General features: G+C 48.7%; 1 protein-coding gene across 24 annotated transcripts in view; it reads left to right on the top strand.

The window, feature by feature from the left end:
* LOC131514100 (protocadherin gamma-C4) overlaps positions 1–12432 on the top strand; it is a 177151-nt gene that overhangs the window by 147094 nt on the left and 17625 nt on the right. Inside the window, exon 1 of one of the 24 annotated variants that reach the window (XM_058733717.1) lies at positions 4358–6995. The exons of 21 other annotated variants lie outside the window; for them this stretch is intronic. In XM_058733717.1, the coding sequence (XP_058589700.1) occupies positions 4554–6995 (2442 nt within the window). In that variant the 5' untranslated portion in view covers positions 4358–4553. Of the gene's footprint in view, positions 1–4357; positions 6996–8427; positions 11054–12432 lie in introns of those variants that run through there. 2 more of the 24 variants (XM_058733710.1, XM_058733876.1) reach the window with 2 other exon arrangements.

The following is a 12432-nucleotide window of genomic DNA, read 5'->3' as shown; positions in this document are numbered from 1 at the left end:
AAGCAGCTGTCAGACTGGAAGTCAGACTGGGAATCAACTGGTATTTTCCCTAGAACAGTGTTCTCAAACTTGGTTGCACACTAGAATTACCTGGGGACCCCTTAAAAATTCTGAAGCCCAGGCCACATCCCAGACCAATTAAAGCACAATCTCTTGGCACACAGGGCTCAGTATTTTTTGAAGGTCCCCAAGTGATTCTAATGTGCAGACAAGTTTGAAAACTTCTGCCCTAGAATGTACCAGTCTGTCAATTAACATATTTATGAAGCAAAGTGTTATTCTGGCATTCAAAGAACCAGGCTTATTGGGCCAGGCTGAACTTAGAAAATCCTGTCATTTCTCAACCTTAAGATATTACATAAAATAGCTCTATAAACTCATTGAATTACTTTGTTGTACACCTGAAATTAACATTGTGTGTCAAGTATACTCAAATAAATAAATAAAATACATACGTATTATATAGAATAGCTCTAGAAGAGCAACATAGGGAAGACATAAGAGGATCCTTCAGTCATCTAAAGAGACAATCTTCCTAAACCACTAGCACACGGGGCACCTGGGTGGCTTAGTCAGTTAAGCATCTGACTTCCACTCAGGTCATGATCTTGCGGTTCGTGGCTTTGAGCCTCGTGTCGGACTCTGTTCTGACAGTTCAGAGCCAGGAGCCTGCTTTGGATTCTCTGTCTCCCTCTCTCTCTGCGCCACCCCCCCCCCCGGCCCCGCCACAGTCTGTGTCTCTCTCTCAAAAAGAAGCATTAAAAAAAAAAAAAAAAAGCTGGACAGTGGGTATGGAACCTCTCTGGGGAGTGACAAAAAGATTCTATAATTAGATTGTGGTGATGGTTGTATCCTTTTAGCATATTCACGTATACTAAAAGCATTAAATTGTGCATTTTATTTTTTAATGTTTATTATTTTTGGGAGAGAGGGAAGGAGGGGCAGGCAGAAAGAGAGGGAGATACAGAATCCAAGGCAGGCTCCAGGCTGTCAGCACAGAACCGTGAGATCATGATCTGGCCGAAGTCCAATGCTTAACCTACTGAGCCACCCAGGCACCCTGAATTATGCATTTCAAATGGATGAATTGTATAGTATGTGAACTGTATCTCATTAAAGCTGTTTTTAAACTGTAGAATGGGAGAATCACAAACCTGGCATAAAAAGATCAAGTCAGGGATATGGGATTAAGGCTTTATGATATTCCAGTGCTAGTAATTGACTGTGTGCCTCTTTTGGTGTGAACTTGCAAATATGGAGACCTATAAGAGGTCTAGTTCTTAAATATGAAAGGTATCAGGAAAGGGCTAGTTTATGATCATACAGATTACAAACTAGTAGAAAAATCATTTAAGATGTTATAGAGGGGTGCCTGGGTGGCAAAATCAGTTAAGTATCAGACTCCTGGTTTAGGGTCAGGTCATGATCCCAGGGTTGTGGGATCAGAGCCCTGAGTTGGGCTCCAGACTGTCAGTGTTGAGCCTGTTTGGGGCACTCTCTTTTCCTCTCTCTCTGCCTCCCCCCTACTCCCTCTCTCTCAAAAAAAAATAAATAAAAGAAATTTAAAACAAATGGCTTTTAAAAAAAAGATATTATAGAAAGAGAGTCTTTTTTCTCAGACAAACCAGGTATGGGAGTGGGGGGAGTTCTAGTACTGCATGTATTAGTTGTTTAGCTTCACGCACATCTCTTAACCTCTCTGAACCCCAGTTTCCTCATCTATAAAATACAGATGACATCTTTCAAAATTGTTGTGTAAGTTAAAAGCAGTGCATATAAAGCATGCTGAATATAAAATATTCTTGTGAAGTAGAAGTATTCAGTAAGTATTTCTTGAACTAATAAATGATAATATCAGTAATTCACCACTTAGTGAGTATCCCTATATGCAGACACTGTAAAAGACGAAAAGACACATATCCTGTCATTATGGCATATAGAGTAGTACCATGGGAAACACATGCAAAAAAAAAATGACGGTGAAGATCTGCATAATACAAGAAGCAACCAGAGCAAAGGGAAAGAAACCCATAAGCCAGCCTGAGGAAATCAGGAAGATTTTATAGAGGTGGTGATTATTGAGCTGAGAAGTAAAAGTTAAGTAGTAGTTTATTTTTTTAATTTTTTTTAAAGTTAAATCTCTCTTTTTTTTTTTTTTTAAATACAAAATTTGTCAAATTGGTTTCGATACAACACCCGGTGCTCATCCCAACAGGTGCCCTCCTCAATGTCCATCACCCACCCTCCCCTCCCTCCCATCCCTCATCAACCCTCAGTTTGTTTTCAGTTTTTAAGAGACTCTTATGTTTTGGCTCCCTCCCTCTCTAACCTCTTTTTTTTTCCCCTTCCTCTCCCCCATGGTCTTCTGTTAAGTTTCTCAGTAAGTAGTAGTTTATTAAATAGTAAAGGGAAAAGGGAGGCAGGAAGGGCCTTTGCAGGAAATTTCATGCATATGGATAATGATACTTAATTATTGCTGAACCTTAAAGTATGTTTGTTTAACAGTCTTGGCAAGAGATAAAGTGAAGCAAGTAGGCAGGAGTTAGATCTTGAGTTATTTTTAGGCTTCATTCTGTGTTCATGATAGTTACTGCAGAACTTTAAACCCCTATGTATGATGTCCTCAAGAGAGATTATCTTGGCACCCATAAGTAAAATAGATTGGGGATATTGCTACTGGAGACAAAGAGAACAGTTAGAAGCCTGTTAAAATATCTGAGGAGAAGATTGATAAATGCTTGAACCACCACAGTGGCAATATAGGTGGAAGGTGTTGACTATAGTATAATCATCAGGACTTTTTAATTGACATGATTGAGGGAGTCAGGGAGAGAAATGAGTCAAGGATGGCTCTGCCTGTCCCTCCCCTGTTCTGATGGAGGTACTGGGTTGATGGTGGTATCATTCACTGTGATAGTGAATCCTGCCCAAAATACCTGGTAGGTCAGACTGATTTATACTTCCACCATTCCTATGAGAGGAGAGTTAGCTGTTTTTTGGTTAAAACACACACACACACACACACACACACACACACACACCACATTCAGATCCCTCTCTTTGAGACCAGAATGTAGGTTGTTGGCCTCAAGAGGATAGTCAAAAGGATATTCTTGAGGCTTAAGGGTTTGGAAAAATCTGGAGAGGGATTAGAACCCTGGGTTTTGCTCCCGGTTTTCACACCCAGTGGTAACCTAGGTGAGGCTGCAGATGAGTTAAGAAATCTTATGTTGAGATCAGGCTGGACTTTTTCTCTTTGTGCTCTGGTGTGTTTGTCACTCAGATTATAGTTTGCAGGTAACTACAGTGTGAGATGATCTGTGTTTCTCAACTGTGTGTTTGTGTGTGTATGTTTAAGGTGGTAGCCAGGCTCCTGGGAGGGTCTAGATCAGGGTTGAAGAAGAGTGAGATAAAGTCTCCAGCTCCAGGAGGCCCCCAGGGGCCAAGTAAAAAGCTTGCTCTTTTGAAACTGTCTCTGTTGGTAATTAACAACAAATCAAGCATACCATGGTGTCAAATAAAGGGGATTTGTGGGCACAGTGCTATTAGTGGCTGATCTCAGTCATTCAAGGAAGCTATTAAATCTGTGAACGTTAGCATTCTGCCAAGCAATGAGATCTAGTCCTTAGTGCCTCCCATACACACTGATTCTTTACTGATTTGGAACATCTCCCTCTCCTGACTCCCTCCACCTTGCTTCATCTCCTTCTATACTGTCCTGGAAATCAATGAATGGTAATTCACTGTATCACTAGCTAGTGCTGAATAAGAGATTTTGTGTCTGCTACACCTCCTGTTCCAAAAGAAACGTGCACTGCATAAATTTAATTGGTTACATTAATGTGTAAGTCTTGTCTGCAAAGAGATGGATATGTTTCTGAATAATCTGCAGAAGGGCAGAGTTTTGAATATATGGCACTGCTTCTAATTCGCTGTTGCTCCAATACAATCAGACTGAGGCATAAACTACCCATTTCAAATATTGGTGGATGACAACGCTGGCTTGAACAAAGTGACCAGTCTCAAATGGCTACTCCGCTATGGGCTGCAGGTTGCTAGGGCTTTGGCTGTCTGTTTTCCCCGCCGAAAAGGGGCGGGGGAAGTTGGTGTGTTTGGGGGAAAAAAAGAACATACATACATGTTGTTTGCCTCTCATTAGAGGTAATAAACCTGTAGAAGGAAATGCTGTTGAGTGGGAGGAAGGCAAAAAGATAGGTTTTTTCTTTTGTTTTGTTTTTTGGGTTTTTTTTTTTTTTTTTTTTTTTTTTTTGTCCTCCAATGCTGCGACGCATTAACCCTGCTGCTATTGGGATGTTCTCTGCTCAGCCTATTGGCTGAACCTAGGAGCTGCTGTCTGCCAATCGGGTGGTGGAAGGCAGACAAATCTACCCCGCCACCAGCAAAAACGGCCTGTAACCCTTGCGGTGCCGGCCCAGCCGCACCAGAGCTGGCGCCACGAAGAGAGATAGGTGTCTCCAGCTGCTGTTGTCGTTTGGGGCGGGTCGGCTTCTTCTGCTTCCCAGGACCAGGTAGAGGACTAACGGGAAGCAGCAATGCTCCGCAAGGTGGGAAGCTGGGTAGAAATCTGCTGGGGGGCCACCCTTTTGTTCCTCATTTGCCACCTGGGTTACGTTTGTGGGCAGATCCGCTACCCGGTCCCAGAGGAGTCACAAGAAGGGACTTTTGTAGGCAATGTCGCCCAAGATTTCTTGCTGGATACAGAGACTCTGTCAGCTCGTAGGCTGCAGGTTGCTGGAGAGGTGAACCAAAGACACTTCCGTGTGGATTTGGACAGTGGAGCTCTGCTCATCAAGAATCCAATTGATCGAGAGGCACTGTGTGGACTCAGTGCCAGCTGCATCGTGCCCCTGGAGTTTGTAACTGAAGGGCCTTTGGAAATGTACCGAGCGGAGGTAGAGATTGTGGATGTGAATGATCACGCCCCCCGATTTCCTCGGCAGCAGCTAGACTTGGAAATTGGGGAGGCAGCTCCTCCAGGACAGCGTTTCCCCTTGGAAAAGGCTCAGGATGCAGATGTGGGGAGCAATTCTATCAGCAGCTATAGACTAAGCTCCAATGAACACTTTGCACTGGATGTCAAGAAGCGCAGCGACGGCAGCCTGGTCCCAGAGCTGCTCCTGGAGAAGCCTTTGGATCGAGAGAAGCAATCAGACTACCGCCTGGTGCTGACTGCTGTGGATGGAGGGAACCCCCCGAGATCTGGCACTGCAGAGCTCCGGGTATCAGTGCTGGACGTGAATGACAACGCCCCAGCCTTCCAGCAATCCAGCTACAGGATTAGTGTGTTGGAGAGTGCTCCTGCCGGCATGCTACTCATCCAGCTCAATGCCTCTGACCCAGACCTGGGTCCCAGTGGTAACGTCACCTTTTCTTTCAGTGGTCACACCCCTGATCGTGTGAGAAACCTCTTTAGCCTTCACCCTACTACTGGAAAGCTTACCCTTCAGGGGCCCCTAGACTTTGAGAGTGAGAATTACTATGAATTTGATATTCGGGCTCGTGATGGGGGTTCTCCAGCCATGGAGCAACATTGCAGCCTTCGGGTGGATCTCCTAGATGTAAATGACAATGCCCCCCACATCACAGTGACCTCAGAGCTTGGGACTCTTCCAGAGAGCGCAGAAACTGGCACTGTAGTGGCACTCATCAGTGTACAGGACCCTGACTCAGGGTCAAATGGAGATGTGAGCCTCCGTATTCCTGACCACTTGCCATTTGCCCTCAAGTCTGCCTTCAGGAACCAGTTCTCCTTGGTGACTTCTGGGCCCTTGGACCGAGAGGCCAAATCCAACTATGACATCATGGTCACTGCTTCCGATGCTGGGAATCCTCCCCTGAGTACCCAGAGGAGTATTTTCCTCAATATTTCAGATGTGAATGATAACCCACCCTCTTTCTTCCAGAGGTCACATGAGGTGTTTGTTCCTGAGAACAATCGCCCAGGGGACCTGCTTTGTTCCCTTGCAGCCTCTGATCCAGACTCTGGCTTGAATGCACTCATCTCCTACTCTCTCCTGGAGCCCAGAAATCGAGATGTGTCAGCTTCTTCTTTCATCTCTCTGAACCCCCAAACAGGAGCTGTTCATGCTACTCGATCCTTTGACTATGAACAAACACAGACATTGCAATTTGAGGTGCAGGCCCGGGATCGGGGCAACCCACCTCTTAGTAGCACTGTGACAGTTCGTCTGTTTGTGCTGGACCTCAATGACAATGCCCCAGCTGTGCTGCGTCCTAGGGCCCGGCCTGGTTCTTTATGTCCGCAAGCTCTGCCTCCATCAGTTGGTGCTGGCCATCTAGTCACAAAGGTGACTGCTGTGGACTTGGATTCAGGTTACAATGCTTGGGTTTCCTATCAGCTCCTGGAGGCCCCAGACCCCAGCCTGTTTGCTGTCTCTCGCTATGCTGGGGAGGTTCGGACGGCAGTTCCCATCCCAGCTGACCTCCCACCACAGAAGCTGGTCATTGTAGTAAAGGATAGTGGTAGTCCACCACTCTCTACCTCTGTTACTCTACTGGTGTCCTTGGAGGAAGATACTCATCCAGTTGTCCCTGATCTTCGAGAATCTTCAGCTCCAAGGGAAGGAGAATCCCGCCTGACCCTCTATTTGGCTGTATCACTAGTGGCAATTTGCTTTGTCTCCTTTGGCTCATTCGTTGCACTACTGTCTAAGTGTTTGCGTGGGGCTGCCTGTGGAGTGACCTGCTTTCCTGCTGGCACCTGTGCCTGTCTCACCCGATCTCGAAGGAGGGAGGGGCTTCCTCCTTCCAATGGGATCCTGCGAATCCAGCTAGGGTCAGATGATCCTATCAAGTTTGTTGATGTGGGCGGCCACTCTCATGGCTGTACACCCTTGGCTTCTGCACCCACTCGGAGCGATAGCTTCATGATGGTGAAGTCACCCAGTGCACCTATGGCAGGGGAGCCTGTTCGCCCAAGCTGCCCACCCTCTGATCTTCTGTATGGGCTAGAGGTGAGACCTTTGCAGGCTCAGCCAGTGCTTGAGAGTTACTCTGATCCAAGCACATGGCTGGGTCATGTCCCTGGGACTGTTGGTCTCTCTGCAAGAGCCCATAGTGAGTGGTAATTATGTGGTAGATGGTGTGCTTTAGAAGTATTTTGTGAATAACCAGGAAGTTGTCACAGATTAGTACTTGAGGTGGATTATGTACCTGAAGGTAAGAAATGAAGGTAATGATCAAGAGCCAGGGTATTGTGGAAGCGTGGTGCCAGAATGTGGGAGCATAGAAGACTATCCTGTACAGGGGTAGGATGTATCAGGCAGTCACCTAAACCCAAGAGGTTGCTTTCTCTTCCTGAATGAGGGGGGCAGGTTCTGGACTACCTTAACTCTAGGTTACCATTTCCCAATGAATCTAGGGTGACTGCTGTATTTGCCCCCACAATATTAAGTACCTCCTAACCCACTATAGAGAGAACTCGCTGCTTGAAACAGTAGAGAGCACAAAGAGGGGAGAGCTGAAGGGGAAGTAGGGAGGCATCAGGATGCAAGCAGAGATCTTTTAGTCCAAGACTTCAGGAATCCCATTCAGGTTCCCACTGAGATTTGAGCTAGATGCAAAAGAATTGGGGGCAGGGGAGCATTACTTCTTTGGAGGGGAAAGCAACATGTGAGTAAAATCACTTCATGTCAGAAAACTGGTTTACAGCTGAGGAACTCAGAGGCAGCCACTCTGGAAGTCTTTAAGTAGACTTTTGAATTGGTGCAACCATAAATTCTAGAGACCACGCCTGGTTTCTACTCACTCTCCTGGGTGACCTGGATCAGTTCCAGGAATGTTCCCCCTACTAAAAGCTGTTATGCTCATTCCATAGCTCAAGTCGGGGATCTCACAAAAGCTGAATCCTGTAACCATCAGCTGACATTGAGATTCCTCAAAGCATTGATGGAGAGTCAGAGCAAGGCTTTACAGGATCCTAACAAATGGTTTCTCTCACCTCAGCCATGTTTGGCAGAATGGCGTGGGTGGGGGGGTTCACATGAGCTTTGCCTCCCCTGGAAGGACAAAATTTTGTTGGTTTAACAAAGTAGTGGAAACTTCTAAAGTCCTGAGGGAAGTTGCTGGGACAGAACACTGAGAAGTTTTGTACCACTTTGTCTTCCCTGTTGAGAACCATCTGAGCTGTCAAACTTTGCTGCCAAGGGGGCTGAATCAACCTGCAGCATGAAATGAGTGGGGAGGTAGGAGGCTTCATTGACACAGATTTGCCTGTTCCTAAGGTTTCCAGGACTGAGGGGACTTCATAATTGGTTGAGAGCAGACAGACTTTTTGGCCAATCAGACTCAGAGCAGAGGTGGGGGATCTGCTCTTCCTGCCCACCTCTCCTCCTCCTGTTCCCCAGCTCCACTCAGATTCAGTTCCCCTCCCCCCCACCCACCCCCGCCATTTGGTGACTAAGAAGAACTGCTGCAGGCAGACATACCTCGGAGCAGTTTTTAAGAGGCTGGAAGGAGACATAAGAGATTTCAGCTGCTACATTCCAAGACCTGGGTCTGCCTTGGAGACAGGACAGCACAGAGTCAGTGTCCAGGAAGGGACCTCTGGGTCATGGGGCCCAAGACACCCCCACAGCTCACTGGGAAATGGCAAGTGCTGTGCATGTTGTCGTTGTGCTGCTGGGGCTGGGTGTCCGGGCAGCTTCGTTACTCAGTGGTGGAGGAGTCTGAGCCGGGGACGCTGGTGGGGAATGTTGCTCAGGATCTAGGCTTAAAGGTGACAGATCTGTTGAGCCGCCGACTGCGGTTGGGGTCTGAGGAGAATGGACACTTTTTTTCCCTGAGCTTGATGAGTGGTGCTCTGGCAGTGAATCAAAAGATTGACCGAGAGAGCCTATGTGGAGCCAGTACAAGCTGCCTGCTGCCAATACAGGTGGTGACTGAACACCCCCTGGAACTAATCCGCGTAGAGGTAGAGATCCTGGATCTCAATGACAACTCTCCTGGCTTTGCCACCTCTGAGCGAGAGATACGCATCTCAGAATCAGCTGCGCTTGGGGCCCGATTCCCACTGGATAGTGCCCAGGATCCGGACGTGGGCACCAATACTGTGAGCTTCTACACTCTAAGCCCGAGCAGCCATTTCTTTCTGAATGTGAAGACCCTAAAAGATGGGAAGCTATTCCCAGAGCTGGTGCTGGAGCAGCAGCTGGACCGTGAAGCCCAGGCCAGACATCAGCTGGTGCTCACTGCTGTGGATGGGGGTATCCCAGCTCGCTCAGGGACGACCCTTATCTCTGTCATTGTACTGGACATTAATGATAATGCTCCGACTTTCCATTCCTCAGTTCTACGTGTGGGGCTCCCAGAAAATGCACCCATGGGTACACTGCTGCTCCGCCTCAACGCCACTGATCCGGACGAGGGCACCAATGGCCAACTACACTATTCTTTTGGAGACCATACATCAGAAGTGGTGCGTAACATCTTTGGCCTAGACCCTAGCAGTGGAGCAATCCACGTGTTGGGTCCCATAGACTTTGAGGAGTCAAGTTTCTATGAAATTCACGCAAGAGCCCGTGACCAGGGACAGCCAGCTATGGAAGGCCACTGCATGATTCAAGTGGATGTAGAAGATGCCAATGACAACGCCCCAGAGGTACTGCTAGCCTCTCTGGTAAACCCTATCCTGGAGAGCACACCAGTGGGCACAGTAGTGGGCTTGTTTAATGTGCGGGACCGAGACTCGGGGAGAAATGGTGAAGTGAGCCTTGATATCTCCCCGGACCTGCCATTTCAGATTAAGCCTTCTGAGAACCACTACTCACTGCTAACCAGCCAGCCTTTGGACCGGGAGACCACATCCCACTATGTCATTGAGCTACTTGCTAGTGATGCAGGCTCACCTCCCCTGCATGCACATCTCACCATCCGGCTCAACATTTCAGATGTTAATGATAATGCACCCTACTTTTCTCAACAGCTCTATACTGCTTACATCCCTGAAAACCGGCCTCCAGGTTCCCTTCTTTGCACTGTGGCTGCCTCAGACCCAGACACTGGGGATAATGCCCATCTCACCTACTCCATTGTAGGGAATCAGATTCAGGGAGCCCCAGCTTCCTCCTTTGTATATGTCAACCCTGAGGATGGACGGGTCTTTGCCCAGCGCACCTTTGACTACGAATTGTTGCAAATGATGCACATCATGGTGGGTGTGCGAGACTCTGGCTCTCCCCCATTGCACTCGAACACATCTCTGCATGTGTTTGTCCTGGATCAGAATGATAATGCACCAGCGGTGCTGCACCCAAGACCCGGCTGGGAACTCTCAGTCCCCCAACGTCTCCCTCGCTCTGCTCCTCCTGGCTCCTTGGTCACCAAAGTGACAGCTGTGGATGCTGATGCTGGCCACAATGCATGGCTCTCCTATTCACTGTTGCCACAGTCTACAGCTCCAGGACTGTTCCTGGTGTCTGCACATACTGGGGAGGTGCGCACAGCCCGGGCCTTACGGGAGGATGACTCTAACACCCAGCAGGTTGTGGTCCTGGTGAGGGACAATGGTGACCCTTCTCTCTCCTCTACAGCCACAGTGTTGCTGGTTCTGGAGGATGAGGACCCTGAGGAAATGCCCAAATCCAACGATTTCCTCACACTCCCTCCTGAGCGTTCAGACCTTACCCTTTACCTCATTGTGGCTCTTGCAGCCATCAGTCTCTTATCCTTAGTCACCTTCACCTTTCTGTCAGCTAAATGCCTTCGGGGGCACACAGATGAGGATGGGGGTGGGGGCCAGTGCTGCAGGCACCAGGACTCGCCTTCTCGGGACTTCTATAAGCAGTCCAGTCCCAACCTGCAGGTGAGCTCAGACGGCACACTCAAGTACATGGAGGTGACCCTGCGGCCCACAGACTCACAGAGCCACTGCTACAGGACGTGCTTTTCACCAGCCTCGGATGGCAGTGACTTCACTTTTCTAAGGCCCCTCAGTGTCCAGCAGCCCTCAGCGCTGGTGCTGGAGCCTGATGCCTTCCGGTCCCGCTCTAATACACTGCGGGAGAGGAGCCAGGTGAGGGGCTCAACACTGACCAGGACACCCTTTGTGGGCTGCAATGGAGAAGCAGCCCATCCACAAAAGGGACTTTGAATTTATGTCCATTCCTCTCGGGAGGGGGTGGGGGTGTGGGAGTGGAGGATGGAGCTCAGTGTTGCCTGCACTCCACCTGATTGTTGGGACCATTTGGACTGATTGTGTGGAATGCCAATGTGGGGATAGGACTCTGAGTACCAGGAGGTGGTGGTGATTATAGGTGAGGGGAAGTAAGACCAGTCCCTGCTGCCCTCACTCAGAAAAGGCTGGGGCCCAGCAGTCTTTATGGCTAGGGTTGGGGAGCAGAGGGTGGTCCTTGGTGGAGGCAGTCATGGATCTATGCCTGCATCCAGCCTCCTTGACTCCCAAGCCAGCCAGCTTGCTGTGCCAGTCTTTAAGTTTCCTCTTCCAGTCCCTTATCTGTGACTTCACTGTTAATGTAAACCTTCCTTATTCCTCTGTCAAACAAATGCACCTGTAGACAGGATCATTGTACATCCAGGCTTCATGCGTGTCCTCCTTGCAGAACACACCCACTGGCCACACGCAGCAACAGACTCGTCTCATCTCATCCGCATGCTCACAGACACACAGACACACACACACACACACACACACACACACACACACACACACACACACACCACCTTTTACTGCCAGCGCTTGCTGCCAAGTTCACATGCACTGGCTGTTCCTGGGCTCCTCATAGCTTCCCAACCACCTGGCTGCTGGCCTCAGTGGTGCTCACTGCTGACTGATCACACCCTGGTGAGGATCCCATGGCACAGTTTCCCAGGGCCTGCAAGGACCCAGGAACTTTTTCCTGCTTCTACCTGGGACTAGATCAGGTCACCTCTGGGCAAGAGTTTTTAACTCTGGTGTGGGCCACCCCATAGTATTGGGGCTCCAAGCAGAGGGCAGCGGTGTGCCTCCAGCCCAGAAACCTCTGGGTCTGGCTGAGCTACCCTGTGGGCCAAGGGTAGGATAGGCAGCCTGGGACCTCAGTGACAGTCACTGCCTGTCCTATCACAGGAAGTGGGGACATGAAGCACCTGGACCCTGGACACTCAGAGATAGACTTTTGGCTCCGTCGTGACCTTGATGTGGTTCCTGTGATCTAGGGTCAGGGCTTTGGGGGTGACCAAAGTATGTGAGACTCTGTCAATCTTTCCTTCAGCTAAGGGAAAGCCACAGCCTCTGCCAGATGCTGGGGTGCCCTCATCAGTGGGGGGAAACTATGATAGTAAAAAGGCACAAGTTTCCACAAACTCAGGAGCTTTTATTCAAAATATACTCATGCCCCATCCTGCACTTGATGAATCAGAATTAGAGTTTGAAACAATACCCCCATGTGATAG

The sequence above is a fragment of the Neofelis nebulosa genome, chromosome 1 (genome assembly GCF_028018385.1).
Source record: "Neofelis nebulosa isolate mNeoNeb1 chromosome 1, mNeoNeb1.pri, whole genome shotgun sequence".
Classification (NCBI taxonomy): domain Eukaryota; kingdom Metazoa; phylum Chordata; class Mammalia; order Carnivora; family Felidae; genus Neofelis; species Neofelis nebulosa.
The sequence above is the reverse complement of the archived record's forward strand: the minus strand, read 5'-3'. Positions and strand labels throughout refer to the sequence as shown.